We start from the raw sequence: 25821 nt of genomic DNA, 5'->3' as shown, positions 1-25821 counted from the left end.
GTAATTTAACTCAGTATATAATATAAATATAGCTGTTCTGTGAAGCCCTCAGAGGATTGTTAGGGAACCTTAGTGAACAAACAGCATCATAAAGGCCAAGGAACGCATCAGATGGGTCAGGGATAACGTTGTGGAGAAGTTTAAAGCAGGGTTAGGTTATAAAAAAATATCAAAAGCTTTGAACATCTCACAGAGCACTGTTCAATCCATCATCCGAAAATGGAAAGAGAAATATACAACTGCAAACCTACCAAGACATGGCCGTCCACCTAAACTGACAGGCTGGGCAAGGAGAGCATTAATAAGAGAATCAGCCAAGAGGCCCATGGTAACTCTGGAGGAGCTGCAGAGATCCACAGCTCAGGTGGGAGAATCTGTCCTCAGGACAACTATTAGTCGTGCACTCCACAAATCTGCCCTTTATGGAAGAGTGGCAAGAAGAAAGCCATTGTTGAAATTAAGCCATAAGAAGTCCGTTTGCAGTTTGTGAGAAGCCATGTGGAAGAAGGTACACTGGTCAGATGAGACCAAAATGTAACTTTTTAGCTATTTTGGCTAACGCTATGTGTGGCAGAAAACTAACACTGCACATCACCCTGAACACACCATCCCCACCGTGAAACATGGTGGGGGCAGCATCATTTTGTGGGGAAGCTTCTCTTCAGCAGGGACAGGGAAGCTGGTCAAAGTTGATGGGAAGATGGATGGAGTCAAATTCAGGGAAATCTTAGAAGAAAACCTGTTAGAGTCTGCAAAAGACTGGAGACTGGGGCGGAGGTTCACCTTCCAGCAGGACAATGACCCTAAACATGCAACCAGAGCCACAACGGAATGGTTTACATCAAAGCATATTCATGTGTTAGAATGGCCCAGTCAAAGTCCAGACCTAAATCCAAATGAGAATCTGTGGCAAGACTTGAAAATTGCTGTTCACAGACACTCTCTATCCAATCTGACAGAGCTTGAGCTATTTTGCAAAGAAGAATGGGCAAAAATGTCCCTCTCTAGTTGTGCAAAGCTGGTAGAGACATCCCCAAATAGACTTGCAGCTGTAATTGCTGTGAAAGGAGGTTCTACAAAGTATTGACTCAGGGGGCTGAATACAAATGTATGCCACTCTTTTCACATACCGTATATACTCGAGTATAAGCAGAGTTTTTCAGCACATTTTTTTTTGTGCTGAAAATGCCCCCCTTGGCTTATACTGTACGCGAGTCACCTTTTTGCACCTGATCTTCCGGACTTTGGGGACCAGGTACCGGACGGCCGTAGGTACCCTGGACCCCAAACTTTGGCACACGTGTAGCACCACTCTCCCTCTACAAATGTACAAAGCTTGTTGTCCGGAAGACCTATGGTCGGGGAGCACCGATTTTTCAAAGCCGGGCACCCATTCCATAAACTCCCACGTTAAACGGTAATTTCTTCAGTGATTTTTGGGACCCAGTACCGGCCGGCCGTAGGTCCCCTGGACCCGGAACTTGGCACAAATGTAGCCCCATTTCTCCTCTACAAGTGTGCAAATTTTGTTGTCTGGGGGACAGCACGGGCACCCCTTCCATAGACTCCCATGTTAAACGTCAGTCTAGTCATGGACACATTGAGGCATGCACATGGACACAGTGAGGCATGCAGATGGACACCCTAGGCTTATACTCGAATCAATACAAAAATTGAAAACCATTTACCATTTTCCTTCCACTTCACAATTATGTGCCACTTTGTGTTGGTCTATCACATAAAATCCCAATAAAATAAATTACGTTTTAGTGGAAAATTTCAAGGCGTTTTCAAGTCACTGTATGTTTTTTCCTTTTGGATTCAATAAACAGTGGTGGTGGTAATGCACTAAGGCCCAGAATCACAGAGAGCGGTTGCACATTACGCCGCCGTAGCGCAAATAAGATACGCTACGCCGACGCAGCGCAGAGAGGCAAGCATGGAAATCACAAAGCCATTGCTCCCAAAACTGCGCTGGGTTTCTAAGGCGTAAGCCGGCGTAGGTGGAAGTGGTGAGCCATGCAAATGAGGCGTGACCCCATGCAAATGATGGGCCGAGCGCCAGACAGATACTTATAACGAACGGTGCATGCGCCGTCCCGTGGACGCATCCCCGTGCACATACTCAGAATCACATCGGAACAACTGCCTAAGATACGTCGGATCACTGCCTACGGCGTGAATGTAACCTACGCCCAGCCAGACACACGTCCAACGTAAACTACGTAGACTTGGGTTCCCTGGTGCAGCCCTTTGCATGGTTGCTGCTGAGTTACGCCTCCTTTATGGGGCATAACTTTACGCCGGACGTATAACTTACGCGCACTGCGTCGGACGCACGTACGTTCGTGAATCGGCGTATTTTCCTCATTTGCATATTTGAATGGCTGATCAATGGGAGTGTAAATATGCGCCCAGCGTAAATGTGCGCCCACCCTACGCCGGCGTAAGCAAGTTACGTCGGAAGGCTGAAGCCTTTTTTTAGGCGTATCTCTGTTTGTGGGTCAGGCGCACAGATACGACGGCGCACATTTATACTTACGTTGGCGTATCTTGAGATACGTCGGCGCAAGTGCTTTGTGAATCTGGGCCATCGTGTTTTTTACGTCTGATTGGGTCTCGTTAAGTCCAATTTTCCTAGAAGATAGTTACCGTATTTATCGCGGTATAACGCGCTCCCGCGTATACCGCGCACCCCTAAAGTGGCCCCCAATCCTGTGGAAAAAAACTTTTTTTTTTTTTGTACTTACAGTTTTGGTGTCTTGCGCGGCGGCCTCGTCGGGTCCGGCGTCCTTCTGCGGCTTCGGGTGTCCTCTTCGGCGGGTCTGGCGTCCGTCTTCGGCGGGTCGGGTGTCCTCTTCGGTGGGTCGGGTGTCCTCTTCGGCGGGTCGGGTGTCCTCTTCGGCGGGTCCGGCGTCCTTCTGCGGCGTCCTCGCGTCCTCCCCGATCGTTTCCCGCGCCGAGTTTGAATACTGCGCCAACATATACAGTGCAGTACACTCGTGTATTGTCGGCAATGCTCGGCTACACGCGCTGACGTCCTGTACGTCCAGGACGTGAGCGCGGAAGGAGCAGAGACTGCCCGACTATACCCGAGTGTACTGCGCTCGGTATATGTCGGCGCAGTATTCAAAACTCGGCGCGGGAAAGCAGGTATCGGCGTATACCGCGCACCCACGATTTTGCCCTGATTTTCAGGGCAAAAAAGTGCGCGGTATATACTGATAAATACGGTATGTACAATTGCTCTTTTTTTTTTTATCGTAAACTAGCAGTACCTTTTATCGTTATAGGACAATGGAGGGTAAATACGAGTCAATAAAACTATCTGTTTTATTCTTTAAGAAGCAGAAAGAAATGAAAACATCTTGAACCATCCTTGAACTGTTTATTAGACAGAGAAATCTTGACATAAAACTAGGTGTACATTTGATTCAAACACAATTTCTACTTGTTTGTGGCTTTCTCAGAATCAATTGAAGTCTCAGTGTACATATCTAGCAGCTGGCTTTGCTTTGAGGGGAAAAAAATAATTCTTTGTATATAATCCCTTGAGCCGCTCATAATAAACTGTTTATCAAGTGAGTAGTAGATTTCTGCCAGTTTAAAGCTGTTCATGAGCTGTTCCTGATTTAAACTCTACAGTTTAATAAAACAATTCCCAAGGTAATTCTTAAAGTATAGATGTCGATTTTTTTTTTCTCCTGTCTTTGGTAGGTTCCATGCAATATTATTGTGAGACCGGGTCCATTATCTTATTTTGTAAATACGCGGTTTTATACTGTGAATGTAATAGAAAAATGGAAAGTGCACAGATCAGTTTATAACTAGCAAGAGAATGAGGCACATGGGGCCAGATTCTCATAGAATCGGCGGTGGCGTAGTGTAAGCCATTTACACCACGCCACCGCAACTTACTGGAGCAAGTGCCGTATTCTCCAAGCACTTGCTCCGTAATTTGCGGCGGTGTAGTGTAAATGGCCTGGCGTTTGGTCGCGTAATTCAATGGGGGCGGCTTGTATTCAAATTAAGCGCGCCCCCGCGCCGATCGAACTGCGCATGCGCCGGGCGGAAAAATAGCCCAGTGCGCATGCTCCAGCTCACGACGGAAAACGTCAATGACGCCGACGTGAGCGTCATTGACGTAAAGTCGTATTTGCGGACGACTTAGTAAAACGACATAAGCGACGGAAAAAGACGACGCTGACCCGACGCCATACTTAACATGGCATACGGCGGACTGGCGTAAGGTTACCCCTCATATAGCAGGGGTAACCTTACGCTTACGGAAACGACGTAAACGACGCGGCGCAAATTTGTTCGGGAATCGGCGTATCAGGCTCATTTGCATAGTCAAATAAGAACTGAACGTAAACGCCACCTAGCGGCCAGCGTCGAATTACATCTAAGATCCGACGGTGTAAGTGACTTACACCTGTCGGATCTTGGCCGTATCTATGCGAAAATTATTCTAGGAATCATACGCATAGATACCCGGGGCCAAAAACAGAGATACGATGGTGTTTCCTGAGATACACCGTCGTATCTCTTCTGAGAATCTGGCCCATGCACAGTACAGAACATTACCAAATATCCCTCAGAATTCATAGCAGCTAGCAGTGGCGGTGTGTCCATAAGGGGCACACGGGTGCCGCCCCCTCTCTCCTGCCACCCGTCTATCACCATAGATAGATTCATGCATTGCATGATTCTATCTATGGTCACCGCTGCCATCCCCTATGCAGTGCCTGGCCCCTTTTTGGGCGCTAAGAGCCTGAATTACAGCGGCGTGGTATTTTTTTGAAGCACCTGATTAGAGCCATAGGCATCCAAAAAGGTGAGCAGTGGGCGCCATGCTGGGCGCTTGCAGTTCGTTCAGGTTTGTGTTAGGAAAGTGAATATTAATTTGCTTTCCTAACCCTGAACCACCTCTCCGCCAATCAGGTGCTCGGGTCTGTTACCTGTCAACTGATTGGCTGAAATCACAGGCACTGTGATTGGACGACTATCAGGCATCCAATCATAGGAGAGGGCGTGAGAAGACATTGAGGAATACATGGAGGACACTGACACTGCCTGCCACGGGCGGGGGGCACAGTGGCAGCAGTTGATTGGCACAGTGGCAGCATTTGGGGCACAGTGGCAGCGTTTAATGGGCACAGTGGCAGAATTTGGGGCACAGTGGCTGCATTTGATGGCACAGTGGTGGCAGTTGATGGCACAGTGGCTGTGTTTGATGGGCACAGTGGCTGCGTTTGATAGGCACAGTGGCTGCGTTTGATGGCACAGTGGTAGCAATTGATGGCACAGTGGCTGCGTTTGATGGGCACAGTGGCTGCGTTTGATGGGCACAGTGGCTGCGCTTGGTGGCACAGTGGTAGCAATTGATGGCACAGTGGCTGCGTTTGATGGGCACAGTGGCTGCGTTTAATGGGCACAGTGGCAGAATTTGGGGGCACAGTGGCTGCATTTGATGGCACAGTGGTGGCAATTGATGGCACAGTGGCTGTGTTTGATGGGCACAGTGGCTGCGTTTGATAGGCACAGTGGCTGCGTTTGATGGCACAGTGGTAGCAATTGATGGCACAGTGGCTGCGTTTGATAGACACAGTGGCTTCAATTAATGTTTTTTTTTTCAGTTTGTTTGCGCCCCCCACCCCTTAAAAAATTTTGGAGCACCTGCCACCACTGCCAGCTAGTCCACACAAAATTTCTTAAATGTTTCAACCACTTGCGTTGTTGCATACATTTGAAAATATATTTGGAGGCAAACTGCCCCACCAAGGCAACTCTGCAGAGTGGGCTCCCTACCTATAGTCTAGCTAAGCTCCCTATGTGTACAGAAACCTACCAGAAGCCCAGATGCGTTCAGTGACCTTCAATGCATACTGATCCAAACAAAGAAGAAAAACGGCTCAAGCAACAAGAAAAAAAAAGTGTACATGCCCCCCCAAGCCCCCCCCCCCCCAAAAAAAAAAAGCAAACTTACCAGCTAGTCAGCATAAAAAGAAAGTATACACTACTTCACCAACATGGTATAGGATTTACCTTTCCTACTCTCTCCACCTCTTTTTTCTCCCCTCACTGTCTATTTTATATCTCCCCCTTTCTTTGCTCAGTCCCTTCACTGCTTACCCTGATATATATTTCTCCCAAAACCCACACCCCAAAAATGTGAGGCACATACTCCCAAAAGGTTAATCAAAGGATATATGTTGTGTTTTCACATTCAGTCAACAACTCTTGACACCCTTTCTTGTGTTTTTCTCTGTTTCTCTTACCCTCCTGTTGAAAAAAACTGTTGTTTTACAGAGCTCAGTAGCTCAAGTTTAAAACTATACATGCAAGAGAATATATCAGAGCAATGACTTATTCCTTATTGGAAATTTTTTTTTTTGATAACCCATAGCAGTTAATTGAGCATCTGTGGGGCATCCTCAAACGGAAGGTGGAGGAGCGCAAGGTCTCAAACATCCACAAGCTCCGTGGTGTAATCATGAAGGAGTAGAAGAAGACTCTAGTGGCAACCTGTGAAGCTCTGGTGAACTCCATGCCCAAGAGGGTTAAGGCAGTGCTGGAAAATAATGGTGGCCACACAAAATATTGCCACTTTGGGCCCAATTTAGACAATATCCCACTTAGGGGTGTACTCACTTTTGTTGCCAGCGGTTTAGACATTAATGACTGTGTGTTACGTTTTTTTTGAGAGGACAGCAAACAGACACTGTAAGGGCTCTTCCACACGGGGCGGATCAGTGATGATCCGCCCCATGAACCTCCGCTTGCTCAGCGGGGATCGCTTTGCTGATCCCCGCTGAGCCAGCGGATGACAAGGCGGTCCCCGCACACTGTGCAGGGACCGCCCTGTCTTTTTTCCGCTCTCCTCTATGGGGGGATGAGATGAACACGGACCGTCTGTCCGTGTTAACCCAATCCGATCCACAGATGGATGGAAAAATAGGGTTTTCCTCCATCTGCAGAATCGGAGGATTGCGGAACCGGGTGAGATACATTGTAGCAAAGTGTAATTTCTTCAGTGTTGTCACATGAAAAGATATAATAAATATTACAAAAATGTGAGGGGTGTACACACTTTTGTGAGATAATGTGTGTGTGTGTGTATATATATATATATATAAATAAAAAATTTGCCCTCAGCTATTTATCTTTCATTTGTAAATCATGCCTGAAGATAGATTTTAGACAATTGTTTCTCAGGTGAGGCGGCCATTAAAAGTTTTTACTTCATCGCTACTTTTGCACCTATTTATTGTTACGTGCAATGTCTGTTCTTTTCCAGTCACGCTCCAAATACAGCATTTAGACAATTCACCGGCGTTCTATTTTTTGTTTGTTTCCGAGACGTGTGTTCAGCTCTGTACAGAGATATGAAAGAGAAGCCTTCAATTAGACTGTAATGCATGTATCGGTTCCCTGTGCTATGTCAACCTTCTTTAATTTCATTACGGACATGAGATGGCTTTATCTGTCACTGTTAATTAAGGCTACTCACTGATGCTGCACAGGCTAATAGAGTGAGCTTTGCACGTTTACTGTCGTAATACAGAAAAACAAATAGAGCCGACCTCTAGCGGAGAATGAGCGTCAGAGATTGATATTATCTTTAAGTATGGGCTGGAGGAATTGATTGTTCCCTGAAAACAGTAGGAATAAGGTCTGTGTGTCCCGGCCCTAGAGCTGATAGGGAACACTGTCGCACACATGGGGACAGATTCTCGTAGATCGGCGTATCTTTGCGCGGGCGTAACGTACCCAAATTACGTTACGCCTCCGCAACTTAGATGGGCAAGTGCTGTATTCTCAAAGCACTTGCTCCGTAAGTTGCGGCGGCGTAGCGTAAATAGGCCGGCGTAAGCCCGCCTAATTCAAATTTGGAACAGGGGGGCGTGTTTTATGTAAATAACTTGTGACCCGACGTGATTGACGTTTTTCACGCGCCGTCCGTGGAATATCCCAGTGTGCATTGCTCCAAAGTACGCCGCAAGGACGTATTGGTTTCGACGTGAACGTAAATGACGTCCAGCCCCATTCACGGACGACTTACGCAAACAACGTAAAATATTCAAAATTCGATGCGGGATCGACGTCCATACTTAACATTGGTACGCCGCATGTACGCCACCATATAGCAGGGGTAACTTTACGCCGGGAAAAGCCTAACGTAAACGGCGTATTTGTACTGCGTCGGCCGGGCGTACGTTCGTGAATTTGCGTATCTAGCTGATTTACATATTTCTAAGCGTAAATCAGCGTACACGCCCCTAGCGGCCAGCGTAAATATGCAGTTAAGATCCGACGGCGTAACAGACTTACGCCGGTCTAATCTAATAGAAATCTATGCGTAACTGATTCTAAGAATCAGGCGCAAAAATACGACCGCCCAGACTCAGAGATACGACGGCATATCTGGAGATACGCCGTCGTATCTCTTTTGAGAATCTGGCCCATGGTCTATCTTTTGCAGTTTTCCTGTTTCCTTGCTGAGAGTTGAAGTTCCAGTAAAGTTAGAAGTCATGAAGTTGTATCAATCTAACTCCATTTTTTGCCTGCCATATGCTAGCAATTTAGTTGCATTGAGTCAGCTATTAATCATAATTGTTTCTTGGCTTAAAGCAGTGTTGCCAGCCATATTTTTACTGGCAGACACTTTTATCCTGCCAGTAAATGCCAGTGACCGGAAAAGGTTGGCAGTAAAAAATATGGCTGTGACCATCTGAGTGCCGGCTACAGTGTGTTTGGGTGGTGCAGGTCTGACGGAGGTGGTGCCTGAGAGTGGTGTGTGATGTCATGGTGCAAGGAAGCCGAGTGGAGTGGCCGAAGCCTCGTGTCCGGGTCTGCGGGACGGGAGCAAGGCAAGCTGGGAACGGGACTCTCAGTGCTGTTTGGACTGGAGTGGACTGTAGGGACCACCTGGGGTGGAGAGAAACTGTCACTGTGACTCAGGAGGGGACATGTCATGGTGGTGAGATGAGGTGTCATCATCATCTGTGCTGCTGCACACTGCTGTTAGTGTCACTGTGAGAGTCAATTTCATGTCCTCCTGAGTTCTGTCCCTGAGCTACTTACTTACTATATTCAAAATAAATAGGAAATATGTTTTTGTCTTAAAGCATATGGTAACCCAGAAAAAAAAATGGATCCTGCTCCTTTTAAGCATGTTATATGACACAGTGCTTGTGCTGTGTCATTTGGACCCCTGTAAAACCTAAAAAAACTGTCTGATCCTGCCAGTTTCTCCCCTCCCCTATGTAAACTGACCACAATAAGAACGCAGTTCCCCCGCTTGATCATTCTTATAGGCGGCGGGAGGGGACATATAATGGTGGCCACACAAAATATTGCCACTTTGGGCCCAATTTGGACAATATCCCACTTAGGGGTGTACTCTCCTTTGTTGCCAGCGGTTTAGACATCAATGACTTGAGTTTTTTTGAGAGGGCAGCAAATAGACACTGTAAGGGCTCTTTCACACGGGACGGATCAGTGATGATCCTCCCCATGAACCTCCGCTTCGCTGATCCCCGCTGAGCCGGCGGATGACAGGGCGGTCCCCGCACACTGTGCAGGGACCGCCCTGTCTTTTTTCCGCTCTCCTCTATGGGGGGATCAGATGAACGCGGACCATCTGTCCGTGTTAACCCAATTCGATCCCCAGATGGATGGAAAAATAGGGTTTTCCTCCATCTGCAGAATCGGAGGATTGCGGAACCGGGTGAGATCGGGTGTCAGCGGATGTTCATCCGCTGACAACCGGAATCTCATAGGGACCAATGTATGTCCCTTTTTCATCCGTACACGGATGGATGAAAAAGAGGACATACGGTCCGCACGTGTAAAAGAGCCCTTATACAAGCTGTACACTCACTACTTTACATTGTAACAAAGTGTAATTTCTTCAGTGTTGTCACATGAAAAGATATAATAAATATTTACAAAAATGTGGCCGAAGCCTTGTGTCCGGGTCTGCGGGACGGGAGCAAGGCAAGCTGGGAGCGGGACTCTCAGTGCTGTTTGGACTGGCCACAATAAGAACGCAGTTCCCCCGCTTGATCATTCTTATAGGCGGCGGGAGGGGACATCCCCCCTCCCGCCGCCATCCGGTGCTTCTCCGGGCTCTCCCGTGCCATCGGGGGCCCGGAGAAAGAATTGTCCAGCGCTGGCTGGGAAGCATAGAGATGACTGGTGACCAGATGACCGTCGGAGGCCCGAGCGCGATGTGATGACGTCACGCTCGGGTACCCAAAAGTAAACAAATCTGCGATTGCGGCTAGTAAGCATGAGATCGGTGAATATTTTTTCACAATCTCATGCTTTCCAGCCTAGAAGAGAGATGTGGGGTCTTATTGACCCCGCATCTCTCCATAAAGAGGACCTGTCACACACCATTCCTATTACAAGGGATGTTTACATTCCTTGTAATAGGAATAAAAGTGATAAAAAAAATAAAAACTTGAAAAAAGTGTAAACAAAAAAGTAAAAAAAAAAAACAACGTAAAACGCCCCTGTCCCTAGTAGCTCGCGATCAGAAGCGAATGTACACGCAAGTCCCGCCCACATATGTAAACACCGTTCAAACCACATATGTGAGGTATTGCCGAGTGCCAGCAACAATTCTAGCACTAGACCTCCTCAGTAACTCTAAACTGGTAACCTGTAAAAAAAATTAAAAGCGACGCCTATTTCGATTTTTAAGTACCGAAGTTTGGCGCCATTCCATGAGCGTGCGCAATTTTAAAGCGTGACATGTTAGTAATCTATTTACTTGGCGTAACATCATCTTTTATATTTTACAAAAAAATTGGGCTAACTTTATTGTTTTGTTATTTTTTAATTCATGAAACCATTTCTTTCCAAAAAAAAAGGCGTTTGAAAAATGATTGCGCAAATACCGTGCAAGATAAAAAGTTGCAATGGCCGTCATTTTATTCCCTAGGGTGTCTGCTAAAAAAAAAAAAAAAATACAGTATAATGTTTGGGGTTTGGAGTAATTTTCTAGCAAAAGAATGATGATTTGTACATGTAGGAGAGAAGTGCCAGAATAGGCCTGGTATTGAGGTGGGTATAAAAGCCCGGTATTGAAGGGGTTATTATTGTGTTCTAATAGTTTTTTCCAGACCAAGCGACCTGTGTATTTACATTGCTTCACTGAACATGAACACAGAAGTAAACTGTGAGATCTGTGGCCAGTCAGTCTGTGCAGCCAGTACAACAACACATGTAGCAAGGCCGGTCTTCATTTTTTCACCCTGTCTTGCCTTTCTAATCTCCTTTCCTGCCAAGATTTTTAACCTTTCCCCTAATGAATAGTGAAAGCAGTAGTCTCAGTTTGTAAACAAGAAGCTAAAGATATTTTTGTGCATTGCTGCTCATTACATGGTCTGTAGAGCCGGTTCAGGTCCTGCCTCCAGCATCCGTTTTTGCAGTCAGGCAGGACCCTATTAACCACTTCTGGACCGAGCCTCCTTTTGAGATTTGTTGTTTACAAGTTAAAATCATATTTTTTTTTGCTAGAAAATTGCTTAGAACCTCCAAACATTATATCTTTTTTTCACACACCCTAGAGAATCAAATGGCGGTCATTGCAATACTTTATGTCACACCGTATTTGTGCAGCGATCTTACAAGTGCAATTTTTTTCATTAAACAATAAGACAACAGTAAAGTTAGCCCAATTTTTTTCTATATTGTGAAAGATGATGTTATGATAAGTAAATTGATACCCAACATGTCATACTTTAAAATTGCGCCCGCTCGTGGAATGGCGACAAACTTTGGCACATAAAAATCTCCATTGACGACATTTAAAAATGTCTACAGGTTTCCAGTTTTGAGTTGCAGAGGAGGTCCAATGATCACGACGATACCTCACATGTGTGGTTTTATCACCATTTTCATATGCGGGCGCGACTTACGGATGTTTACATTTTTATATTTTTTATTTATTTATTTTACTTTTATTTAATTTTTTTACACTGATGTAAACATCCTTTGTAATAAAAAAAAGCACAACAGGACCTCTTTAGGCCCCATGCACACGAGACGCTGGTAAACGCGTGTTCAGAGGCATTTGGACAGCTTTTTCAACTGCCCCTGAACACATTCAATGTTTTCCTATGTGTCCATGCACACAGTCACGTTTCTCTGCGTTTTTCGGCAGTTGCGTTTATGCTTGTTTTTTCAGAATCAAAAAAATGGGTTCAGACGCTTACTGTGAGATCTGGGGTCACAAAGACCTCAGATCTCACATTTACACTTAACTACAATTAAAAAATTTAAATAAATGTCTTTTGAAAAAAATAAGAGCATTGGGCGAAAGTGACGTTTGACGTCGCTTCCGTCATCCAATGTTATGGAGCCAAGTGGGGGCCATCTTTCCCTCACTCGGCATCCAGTCTTAGGCCCCATGCACATGAGAAGCAAATGCAAACACATGTAAACTCAAGTTTTCAAAGGCAAAAACCGACGTTTAAAACGCCCGTTTTTGCCGCAAATTTTGCTGCGTTTTGCCGCGTTTATTGGCGTTTTACCGCGTTTGCGGCTATCAGCGTTCATAACAAAGACATTGTAGACCCTCCCAAAGCTTTGAAACGCAAAAACTTTGCGTCTGAACCCAAAATTTTGCGTCTGAAAAAACGAGCCTAAACCCAACTGCTTTAAAACGCAAAAAAACGTGAATGTGTGCATGGACACATAGGATAACATTAAATGTGTTCAAATGTGTCTGAACTCGAGTTTACCAGCGTCTCGTGTGCATGGGGCATTACAGGGGAGAGGACCCAATCGTCTCCGCCACTACCGACAGCTCCAGTAAGTAGTAAATGGTGGAGGCGAGCGGAAAGCAGTCGGGGGGGCGCACCATTCCCGCCACCGATAAAAGTAATTTTGCTCTGAGTCCGCCGCAGAGACCACTTTTATCTGAAAGCCAGCCGCCCGTGGCCGCATTCACACCGGACGCTTGGAAAACTCTCCTAGATGACTTCCCGCTTGACAGCAGAGTTTTGGCAGAAAAAAAATGCCTGTTGCTTGTAAACACGTGTGACGCTTCAAGAACTTGAGTGTTAATTAATTTCATTGGCCAGAATAATAATGCGCAATTAGACGTTAACATATATTTAGGCGCGTCAACCAAGTTTTCTGCCAAAACAGAAGTTAGAAGCGGATTGGCTACCATGCACAGCTGCACTAGATTTTGCACTCTCTAGTTTTAGTAAATCAACCCCAAAGGGTTGCCTCTGCCTAAGTGCCCTTTAATGCAACCCTGACTGGGAATGTGATATCCTGGCCTTGAAATATGTACCATAATAATGACTGTTTTTTAGGGTCTGTGAAGTGAACATTTGGAAAAGAATAAACTTGCAATTAGGGACAGCCTTGGCATGCTCGTAATATGCGCGTTATTGTTTTGATATTGAAACAGATATAGAAGATAGGGCTTTGACTTTTTAGGCACAACCAACCAATTATACAAAAATATATATTTTATTGTGGACATAAAATGTTTTGTTTTCATAGTCTCTAATAAAACACATTGATAAAAGGATGGGGATTACCAAAATCATCAATCGTAAATGGTTCTTAGAGCAGGGAGGGCCAGGGAGAAATTATGATCAGTATAAACCAATAGTAGAAAAATCTATCCCCGATATGGATTAGACATGTGCATTCGTTTTAGTTAGAATGCATTTTTGTCCGAAAATCTGTTTTTTTCATTATCGTTTTAACAAACGATAACGAAAGTGCAAGAAACGAAAACCGAAAGATCCGACATAAAAAACTGCTTTATTTTCGTTTTTGTTGCGGTAAAAATTCGATATGGAGAGATTCGACATTATAGGGAAAATATTAGACATCATAGAGAAAAGATCCGACATTATAGAGAAAAGATTCGACACTATAGAAATAATAGATTCGACATTACAGAGAATAGATTTCGATTTATGAGAAAATAGATTCGACATTATAGAGAATAGATTCGACATTATTACTAGTCATACAACATTAGAATTCTTGTAGGCGGAATATTCGAATGGAAATGTACAATTCGACGTAAAGATTCGACGTTCCGTCGAATAGTCGTTTGGCCAATAGACAGAAACCAAAAATATTCGACGTTCCGTCGAATATTCTTTTGACCATCGACAGAAACCAAGTATTATTGGATTTTCGTACGAAAGCTATTCCCCAACGAAAAACGAAATAAATCAAAACGATTTTCGGGAGTAACTAAATAAATTTATTTTCCAAACGAAAACAAAAAAACGAAACGAAATATTCCAGTCTGCACATGTCTAATAAGGATGATAGATAAACGGTATGCATTCAACCCAATATAGGCCCATTAACTTCAAAAGAACCTGGAGTGTAGGAACGCTGGTATATCCTGGAGTAGGTAGGTAAATAGTAACCTTGGTAAAAGAGACCCCTCACGTCCAGCAGTCTCCGTAAGACTGGCAACCACAGTGTGTTGTAGCTATATTGATATTGATGGCACCACCTATCTCATCACAATGGGATCCTGACTGTTGATCTCAAGTCTTTTAGGGGAGAAAATTCAAGCCTTGTACACATGATGAGAATATCGGACAACAAATTCCGCTTTTTACACGATCGTACGATAATCTTAACGTTAGAACACAGCTTTTGAAAGCCGATCGGGACAGGTCGTACAAAATTATCCAAAGATGAACATTTCTCAAGAACTAAAATATCTGTTGTAGGTGACCTGACCCTAATGCACTCAACACACTTGACTGCTGAGAAGCTTGTCTCCACACCCTTTAAACCACAACAAAAACCTTGCTCCCCCCCCCCCAAAAAAAAAGACACATAGACCACTTTAAGTTGGAAGTAGGGCAAGGCCACAGCTTTATTGAACATAAGTATAATAACCTTCAAAAACCATTAACCATGCCAGTCACGGTTATACCGTGAGCATATACCACAAACCATATAGTCTAAGAGGCCTGTCTCCACAATCAGTGCGAAGCAGGCCTTAAACTGACCCGTAATTAACCACTTAAGCCCCGGACCATATTGCTGCCTAAAGACCCAAGGGGTTTTTACAGTTCGGGACTGTGTCGCTTTAACAGACAATTGCGCGGTCGTGCGACGTGGCTCCCAAACAAAATTGGCGTCCTTTTTTCCCCACAAATAGAGCTTTCTTTTGGTGGTATTTGATCACCTCTGCGGTTTTTATTTTTTGCGCTATAAACAAAAATAGAGCGACAATTTTGAAAAAAATGCAATATTTTTTACTTTTTGCTGTAATAAATATCCCCCAAAAACATATATAAAAACATTTTTTTTCCTCAGTTTAGGCCGATACGTATTCTTCTACCTATTTTTAGTAAAAAAAATCGCAATAAGCGTTTATCGATTGGTTTGCGCAAAATTTATAGCGTTTACAAAATAGGGGATAGTTTTATTTCATTTTTATTAATTTTTTTTTTTTTACTACTAATGGCGGCGATCAGCGATTTTTTTCGTGACTGCGACATTATGGCGGACACTTCGGACAATTTTGACACATTTTTGGGACCATTGTCATTTTCACAGCAAAAAATGCATTTAAATTGCATTCTTTATTGTGAAAATGACAGTTGCAGTTTGGGAGTTAACCACAGGTGGCGCTGTAGGAGTTAGGGTGCACCTAGTATGTGTTTACAACTGTTGGGGGGTGTGGCTGTAGGAATGACGTCATCGATTGTGTCTTCCCTATAAAGGGAATGACGCGATCGATGCGCCGACACAGTGAAGCACGGGGAAGCCGTGTTTACACACGGCTCTCCCCGTTCTTCAGCTCCGGGGAGCGATCGCGACGGAGCGGCTATAAACAAATAGCCGCGCCGTGGTCCCGGATCGCTCCCCGAGCGGACCCGACCTCCGCATGTAGCGGGGGGGGTCCCGATCGGACCCCCCACCCGCTAATAGGCGAGGACGTACATGTACGCCCATGTGCCTGTACGTGCCATATTGTGGACGTATATGTACATGTGGGGGTCGGGAACTGGTTAAACTTAAAGTAATGCCAACTGCTGGCAAGGTAAAACTGCCAAGAAGCTGTGACGAAAACACACAACGGGTGGGTGCTCAACTTGTGTGATGTCAAATTCTCCCGAGAGTAGTGGGGCGTGCCTCTGTGTAGCCTTTTGTAGAGTTCCGGCTCCACCCAGTCACCTCGTGCCATTGTAGCCAATCCCAAAGGAGCCACTCCGACTCTCTGATTATGTTGACTCCCCACTTACCATATATACTCGAGTATAAGCCTCGGTCACCTTTTTGCGCCTGATCTTCCGGATTTTGGGGACCCGGCCACTGAACCCCAAACTTGGCACACATGTAGCCCCACTCTTCCTCTACAAGTGTGCAAAGTTTGTTGTCCGGGGGACCTACGGCCGGGGAGCACCGATTTTTCAAAGCCAGGCACTCCTTCCATAAACTCCCATGTTAAACGTCAGTCTAGTCATGAACACAGTGAGGTATGGCCATAGTGAGGCATGGGCACAGTGAGGCATGGCCACAGTGAGGCATGGACACAGTGAGGCATGCAGATGGACACCTTTTTCAGGCGGCAGGCGTACGGCGTTTGGCGTGGAGATGTGAACCATCTCCATAGAGGTGCATGTTGAATCATCCCTCTGGCGTCTCGGGGCTGCAGCGGCATCGCACTACAGGCGTATATACGCCTAGGTGTGAACGGGGACTAAGTCCTTCAGCGCCCCCTGTGGTTAACTCCCAGACTGCAACTGTCATTTTCACAATAAACAATGCAATTTAAATGCATTTTTTGCTGTGAAAATGACAATGGTCCCAAAAATGCATCAAAATTGTCCGAAGTGTCTGCCATAATGTCGCAGTCATGAAAAAAATCGCTGATCGCCGCCATTAGTAGTAAAAAAAAAATAATAATAATAAAACTATCCCCTATTTTGTAAACGCTATAAATTTTGCGCAAACCAATCGATAAACGCTTATTGCGATTTTTTTTAACCAAAAATATGTAGAAGAATACGTACCGTAACTGAGGAAAAAAAAAATGTATATATGTTTTTGGGGGGATATTTATTATAGCAAAAAGTTAAAAATACTGCATTTTTTTCAAAAGTGTTGCTCTATTTTTGTTTATAGCGCAAAAAATAAAAACCGCAGAGGTGATCAAATAGCACCAAAAGAAAGCTCTATTTGTGGGGAAAAAAGGACACCAATTTTGTTTGGGAGCCATGTCGCACGACCGCGCAATTGTCTGTTAAAGCGACGCAGTGCCGAATTGTAAAAACCCCTTGGTTCATTTAGCAGCATATTGGTCCGGTCCTTAAGTGGTTAAGCTCACTGCAACCAATATTGTATCTGCGACCTGATCACTTGAAACATATCCATGTGGAATAAACAATTCACAGTAGAACTTAGGAACATTTCACACATGGCACAGTGTGAAATTATCAAACAACAACAACAGCATAGTAATAGCACTTGTCAATGTGTATACATATTTTAAATGTAAAGTAAACCTGGCGCAAGCTTTTTTCCCCCAAAAATACCTTCTTTCAGAATTGCTGGGAAAAATTCCTGTGACTATATGAAATGCTGCAGAGACGTTTAATAACAGCCTTTATCCTGGGTGTAGGTTCACATTAAATAATAGTTTAGGAGGTGTCAGGGCCGCTTGGGATCAAGCTGGCTGAAAAGGGTGTTAACCCGCTAAGTGTATTGGCATGTGATTAGCACCAAGGTCATTCAAGCCTCCCCTCCTATAACATAATGAAGCACAAGCTCGTCTCGCAGACCTTTTTCGCCTTCTCAAGACATAATTGCTCCAGTCGGTTTGAAGTAATTATATTATGTTTGATTTTGTTGACACTCTGATATTTTTTTTCTGTCTGCGCTTTCAATCCCCGCAATTATGCTCAGTAGACTCGCAGGCTTTGCAAACTGTTCAATTAGAGCCTCGGAATAGAGACGGCAGCAGGACGTCTTGTCGGCTTATTAATATATTTATTACAGTGCACTCTCGCTGAAGAACTTTTCCTCTGTATGGAAGGGTACCGGTTAAATGTAAAGTGTCCTTGTCACCTACCCACATAGGAAGCAGACTGTGTGCAGAGTGAATAAAAGAAAACTTGAGATAAAATGTAAGCTTGCTTATGTGCTCTCATAACGAGCAGGTTGTGAACTGATTAGACGAGATGTATTATTCAACCAAAGTAAGTCTTTTATACTGTATAGAGGATTGTACACCAGAACAATGCAGCAATGTCATATTAAATGCAATTATGTACAACTTGAAATAGTATTACTTCTATGCAGGGATTTTTTTCTAAAAAAAATAGGTGCAGGAACTCCCTTCTTCCGAGTCACCTCTTGTGTCCACCCCTACCCACCTCCAAGCACCATTCCTTGGTTCCACCCCCTACCCACCTCTGAGCACCATTCCTTAGTTCCACCCATTACCCACCTCTGAGCACCATTCCTTGGTTTCACCGCCTACCCTCCTTCGAGCACCATTTCTTGGTTCCAACCCCTACCCACCTCTGAGCTCCATTCCTTGGTTCCACCTGCTACCCTCCTTCAAGCACAATTCTTTGGTTCCAACCCCTATCCACTTCTGAGCACCATTCCTTGGTTCCACCCATTACCCACCTCTGAGCACCATTCCTTGGTTCCACCCATTACCCACCTCTGAGCACCATTCCTTGGTTTCACCGCCTACCCTCTTTTGAGCACCATTCCGTGGTTCCAACCCCTACCCACCTCTGAGCTCCGTTCCTTGGTTCCACCTGCTACCCTCCTTCAGGCACAATTCTTTGGTTCCAACCCCTATCCACCTCTGAGCACCATTCCTTAGTTCCACCCATTACCCACCTCTGAGCACCATTCCTTGGTTTCACCGCCTACCCTCCTTCGAGCACCATTTCTTGGTTCCAACCCCTACCCACCTCTGAGCTCCGTTCCTTGGTTCCACCTGCTACCCTCCTTCAAGCACAATTCTTTGGTTCCAACCCCTATCCACTTCTGAGCACCATTCCTTGGTTCCACCCATTACCCACCTCTGAGCACCATTCCTTGGTTCCACCCATTACCCACCTCTGAGCACCATTCCTTGGTTTCACCGCCTACCCTCCTTCGAGCACCATTTCTTGGTTCCAACCCCTACCCACCTCTGAGCTCCGTTCCTTGGTTCCACCTGCTACCCTCCTTCAAGCACAATTCTTTGGTTCCAACCCCTATCCACTTCTGAGCACCATTCCTTGGTTCCACCCATTACCCACCTCTGAGCACCATTCCTTGGTTCCACCCATTACCCACCTCTGAGCACCATTCCTTGGTTTCACCGCCTACCCTCTTTTGAGCACCATTCCGTGGTTCCAACCCCTACCCACCTCTGAGCTCCGTTCCTTGGTTCCACCTGCTACCCTCCTTCAGGCACAATTCTTTGGTTCCAACCCCTATCCACCTCTGAGCACCATTCCTTAGTTCCACCCATTACCCACCTCTGAGCACCATTCCTTGGTTTCACCGCCTACCCTCCTTCGAGCACCATTTCTTGGTTCCAACCCCTACCCACCTCTGAGCTCCGTTCCTTGGTTCCACCTGCTACCCTCCTTCAAGCACAATTCTTTGGTTCCAACCCCTATTCACCTCTGAGCACCATTCCTTGGTTCCACCCATTACCCACCTCTGAGCACCATTCCTTGGTTTCACCAACTACCCTCTTTTGAGCACCATTCCTTGGTTTCAACCCCTACCCACCTCTGAGCACCGTTCCTTAGTTCCACCCACTACGCACCTCTCAGCAATGGATACAGAACCAAGTATCAATTCATGGTGCTAAGTAATTTGTATGTAATTTGTTAATGATAGGAAGTAAAACAGATCCCATGTAGCCAGCAACAATGGAGCACACCCCCAGCAACAATAGGCTCTGAACAGCTAGCAACAATAGACCCTCTCCCTAAACAGTTGTGTCCCAGCAACGCTTGTCTCCCAATAGCAATAGAGCCCCCCAGCAACAATAGAACCCCCCCTGTAAAAAAAATGGATCCCCCAGCAACCAACATCAACAGACCCTCCAATACACCCCAGCACTCCTCGCCATTACATATATTCAGAGCTGGAGGTGCCGGAACTGCGCTCCCCCGCGTTCCTGCTGAAAAAAAGCCCTGCATCTATGTGTGCTATAAGTTTATTTGTAACCAATGTAGTAACCTTAAAGGAGTTGTAAAGGTACAATTTTTTTCCTAAATAGCTTCCTTTACCCTAGTGCAGTCCTCCTTCACTTACCTCATCCTTCCATTTTGCTTTTAAATGTCCTTATTTCTTCTGAGAAATCCTCACTTCCTGTTCTTCTGTCTGTAACTCCACACAGTAATGCGAGGCTTTCTCCCTGGTGTGAAGTGTTGTGCTCGCCCCCTCCCTTGGACTTCAGGAGAGTCAGGACGCTCTCTACGTTGCAGATAGAGAAAGGAGCTGTGTGTTAGTGGGGGGTCCTGACTCTCCTGTAGTCCAAGCGAGGGGGCGAGCACGACACTCCACACCAGGGAGAAAGCCTTGCATTACGGTGTGGAGTTACAGACAGAAGAACAGGAAGTGAGGATTTCTCAGAAGAAATAAGGACACGGTATTCCTGCCCTGTTTTTTAGTTTGAGTGAAAGACAGTGCTGGACTAGTGCCGCTTGAGGGGCAAGTTAATGTGTTGAGGGTATAGAGGGAATTGCTTCCAGTATAATCCCAATTGTAGGTGATGGGTGATAGACTCTGGGGTCTATGGTGCTACGTTTCTGATAAGGAAAATGGAGGCATTACAGCAGGAAAAACTTGAATGGTTGGGGAGGAGCACCCGATGTCCGAAAAAAGTCTCACTTGATGAATTTTATAGTTTTTTATTGACAATAATAGTAAACAAGTAGAGCCAATGTGTTTTGGGGGAATAGCTTCCCTCTTCTTCAAGGCTGTAATTCTTGGAGAATGGTTAGACTCTGCTCCTCTCCAATCACGCAAGTGTGCCCTGTTATTTAAACAGCCCTGCCAGACAGGATGGTGGCCTGACTTTTCCCTAGTCCTGCTAAGCAATGCAGCTTGGTCACTTCCCTACCTCCGGTCAATGGAAAATAAAGGAACTGCAGATTGGTATGATCATCTCATGTAAATGAGGGTAACAAATCAGATGCCAATACATCGCAAAAACTGGCCAGGTCCTTTAGCTGCCTAAAGGTCTGGGTCTTATGTGGTTAAAATGCATACCTTCAACAGCATGTCCTTGAAGCAGAACGAGTATGCAGGCCAGGAGATACACTTTTATTGGCCTCAGTAGGACAACAGGTTGTTAACTTTACTGAATACAGTATATGAACAAGAATACCAGAATGGACATAGCTTACTTCTATAACACATCTAATGCCGCGTACACACGATCGTAAATTCCGACAAGAAAAGTTCAATGTGCGCCTTTGGTCGAAAATTCTGACTTTTTCTGTTGGAATTTCCGACAGCAAAAAATTGAGAGCTGGTTCTCAATTTTTCCGACAAGAAAATTACTTGTCGGAAATTCCGATCGTCCGTATGCAATTCCGACGCACAAAAAAAACGCATGCTCGGAATCAATTTGACGCATGTTAGGAAACATTGGACATAATTTTTCTGGGATAGGTTGTAGTGTTGTACGTCACTGCGTTCTTAACGGTCGGAATTTTGTGTGACCGTGTGTATGCAACACAAATTTGAACCAAAATCCAAGGTTTTCTAGTCGGAATTTCCGATCTCGTGTACGTGGCATTAGAGAACACTATGTGCTATAGACAGGGCTCCAATAGCCAAAACATGTATTTTTAAACAATCTGAGCATGTTCCTGTTCAGTGTGGGTGTTAAGTACTTCTCCCCTACTGTGGGATGCTGCCTTTGATGTTCTCCATATCACAAGCGTGAGGGCAGTAAGCGTTGGTTCTATTTCTTTGACAATGCCTCCGAAAGTCACACCATAAGATAATTGCAATAACTGGTTAATTGGCATATAAGTTAAAGTTCCCCACCTTTGAGAGGGCATTTAATATTCTGGAACGGATTTATTATTTCACAATTTTCAGGTATGGGGTAATGAACAATAGCAGAGGGCTGTCAAGCTGAGAAAAAAGTTGTTCCTCATTTATGATCAGTTTTGGTCCATGGGGTAGATCCACAAAGATCTGCCTATCTTTAGGCAAACGTAGCGTATCGAAGATACACTACGCCGCTGTAACTTACTTTTTCTTCTTGTGAATCCTCAAAGAATCCGCGCAGTAAGTTACAGCGGCGTAGTGTATCTATTGCGGCGTAAGGGCGCGCAATTTCAAATGGGAGTGATGGGGACGTGTTCTATGCAAATACGTTGTGACCCGACATAAACGACGTTTTTTTAAAACTGCGCATGCGCCGTCCCTGGGGGTATCCCAGTGCGCATGCTCGAAATTAAACCGGAACCCGCCAATTCTTACGACGGTGACGTCATTCTACGCGAACGACTTACGCAAACGACGTAAATTCTAAATTGTACGCGGGAAGGACGGCCATACTTAACATTGAGTACGCCTCAGTATAGCAGCTTTAACTATACACCGGAAAAAGCCGAACGCAAACGACGGAAAAAATGCGACGGCCGCTCGTACGTTTGTGGATCGTCGGAAATAGCTAATTTGCATACTCGACGTGGATTACGACGGGAACGCCACCTGGCGGCCGCCGAAAAATTGCATCTAAGATCCGAAGGCGTACGAAGGCGTACGCCTCTCGGATCTAGCCGAGATGCCGTCGTATCTTGTTTTGAGGATTCAAAACAAAGATACGACGCAGGAAATTTAAAATTACGTTGGCGTATCAGTAGATACGCCGGCGTAATCCTTTTGTGGATCTACCCCCATATGTTTACCTGTAGACTTGTTAGCTTGTCATCTCTTCTCAAGGCGTTGTGTAATTCAGCTCTTCATATTGCTTCTGCTTGCTGCTATCCTATAGGTGACAGATGCCCCCCATTGGCACACCTCTGGTTTTAGTTTAAACCTGCTTACGTTTCACCAAAATTGTTAGGTCCACTAATTGGCATCTGGTCTCTGCAGTGCCCATCTTTCTCTATGGTGGTGCCACCTGTCTCCTAAACCCTGTTGATCTTTGAAGCCTCTGTGTAGATGCACATTCTCAGCTGCCCTTTCTAATTACTTCTTATGTGCTTTGGGCAACCTATACCCTTTCATATTATAAGGTAGAACTACAAATCCAAGCTGCCAAACCAGGAGATGTTGCTCCTTCTCAACTGGAGATCACCAGGATGCCTATGTAGATTGACAGCATCAGTTTTTTTTCCTGTAAGGCCCCATGCACAAGAGACGCTGGTAAACTCGAGTTCAGAGGCATTTGGGCATTTTTTCAACTGCCCCTGAACACATTTAATGTTATCCTATGTGTCCATGCACACATGCACGTTTTTTTGCGTTTTAAAGCAGTTGAGTTTAGGCTCGTTTTTTCAGACGCAAAATTTTGAGTTCAGACGCAAACGTTTTTGCATTTCAATGCTTTGGGAGGGTCTACAATGTCTTTGTTATGAACGCTGATAGCCGCAAACGCGGTAAAACGCAGCTAAACGCGGCAAAACGCCACGAAATTCGCGGCAAAAACTGGCGTTTTAAACGCCGGTTTTTGCCTTTGAAAACTTGAGTTTACATGTGTTTGCATTTGCTTCTCGTGTGCATGTGGCCTAAATTTCCCTGTGTCCTTGAAATGGTGACATTAGCGAAAAGCTGCATGCGTTTACCTAACTTTTACCATAACTTTTACCATAACTTCAACAACATACTTTTTATGACTTGGAGGATTTAAAGCAGCGTGTTGCTGAACTTTCCAGGTTCTTGAGTGCTCCGTCGATGTGAGTTGTGAATTTCAATGAGTTAAGTTAAGTAGACGGGTCAGATGTCTAGTATCAATATAGCTGCGCTATTTGGGAGTCTTAATTAAACCCAACAGCAGATTAGTTTGAAGCTTTAATTTAAAATGCATATTGACATAAACATCATTCAGATAAAGTCTAACGAGCTTTTCTGTTCTTTTTTTTTTTTTGCTTCGTAGATGTAGAAGACAGAAGTAACTCAGGGTCCTGGGAGAACAGTGCACACCCGAGTCCATCTCGAGTAAGTATACATTGTGTAGGATTTCTGTATACCTGTCAGATCACCATCCATGCCTCAGGGGCTCGTGGAAAATATTTTACATGGAATTATATTTTATTCATGTTGCAGGCTGTTTTCATGATGAGATTCTTAAGAAAGTACAGTTTAACTAGACAACAAGATTATCCTTTTATTCATATATCCGGTCCTAAAACAATGTGTGGTGCCTTGTCATTCATTCTGAAAGCTTAACTCTAGGATGGAATTAAAATTTCCCCACTATTTCAATTGCTTTTCCTTAATAAAAACACATAGGGCTAGATTCAGAAAGGAGTTACGTCGGCGTATCTCCAGATACGCCGTCGTAACTCCGAATGTGGGCCGTCGCATCTCAGCGCCTGATTCATAGAATCAGATACGCCTCAATGTTGCCTAGATACGAGCGGTGTAAGGCCCTGTACACACGAGGGGACATGTCCGATGAAAACGGTCCACGGACCGTTTTCATCGGACATGTCCGCTCGGAGATTTCTGTCTGATGGTTTTACACACCATCAAACAGAAATCCGGGCGGACAGGATACGCGGTGACGTGGCCGCACCATCGCCACGACGATGACGCAGCGACGTGCGCGACCCTGGAAGGTAAATGCTTCCACGCATGCGTCGAATCACTTCGACACATGCGAGGGCTTTCGGCCGAGCAGACATGTCCGGTGAGTCGTACAGACGACCGAACATGTCCGACGGACAGGCTTCCAGCGGACATGTTTCTTAGCATGCTAAGAAACATTTGTCCGCTGGAAACCTGTACGATCCGCCGGAAAATTGTCCGGTCGGCCGTACACACGACCGAACATGTCCGCGGAAACTGGTCCGCCGGACCAGTTTCAGCGGACCTGTTCGGTCGTGTGTACGAGGCCTAATGCCGCGTACACACCATCACTTTATGTGATGAAAAAAAATGACGATTTTAAAAACGTCACTTTAATTGACTGTGTGTGGGGGAAAACGTAGTTTTATGTCTTGTAAAAAACGACCAAAAAAAGTTGAAGCATGCTTCAATTTTATGTGTCGTTTTTCAAAAGTGCACTTTTACTTCACAGAAATTGACCGTGTGTAGCAAAAAACGTCGTTTTCTAAGACGTTTTTTCATCCACGCATGCCCAGAAGCTACTTATGAAGCAAGCTTCAATGGTAAAACGTGGTGGAACGTAACCTCGCTTTGCAAGAACATTGTGAGAAAACGATGGTGTGTAGGCAACTTCGTCTTTGAAAATTGAAGTTTCAAAAACGTCATTTTTTACTTCACAGAAAGTGTTGTTTTTTTTCATCACATAAAGTGATGGTGTGTACGCGGCATAAGTCTCCTACGCCGTCGTATCTTAGGGTGCATATTTCCGCTGGCCGCTAGGGGCGCTTCCGTAGATTTCCGTGTAGAATATGCAAATGAGATAGATACGCCGATTCAGAAACGTACGTCCGCCCGGCGCATTGATTTACGTCGTTTACGTAAGGCTTTTTCTGGCGTAAAGTTACCCCTGCTATATGAGGCATAGCCAATGTTAAGTATGGACGTCGGGCCAGCGTTGAATTTTGTGTCGTTTGCGTAAGTCGTACGCGAATAGGGCTGTGCGTAAGTTACGTTCACGTCTAAAGCAATGACTATTTGCGG

At 45.0% G+C, this 25821-nt stretch overlaps 1 protein-coding gene across 12 annotated transcripts in view; it reads left to right on the top strand.

The window, feature by feature from the left end:
* The window catches only part of TCF4 (transcription factor 4), a 627840-nt gene that overhangs the window by 137218 nt on the left and 464801 nt on the right, over nucleotides 1–25821 (top strand). For all 12 annotated transcript variants that reach the window (XM_040337356.1, XM_040337391.1, XM_040337364.1 and 9 more), the window contains exon 3: nucleotides 24107–24168. In XM_040337356.1, coding sequence (XP_040193290.1) covers nucleotides 24107–24168 — 62 coding nt within the window. The remainder of the gene's footprint in view (nucleotides 1–24106; nucleotides 24169–25821) is intronic.

This window comes from Rana temporaria, chromosome 1 (genome assembly GCF_905171775.1).
Source record: "Rana temporaria chromosome 1, aRanTem1.1, whole genome shotgun sequence".
Classification (NCBI taxonomy): Eukaryota; Metazoa; Chordata; class Amphibia; order Anura; family Ranidae; genus Rana; species Rana temporaria.
The sequence above is the reverse complement of the archived record's forward strand: the minus strand, read 5'-3'. Positions and strand labels throughout refer to the sequence as shown.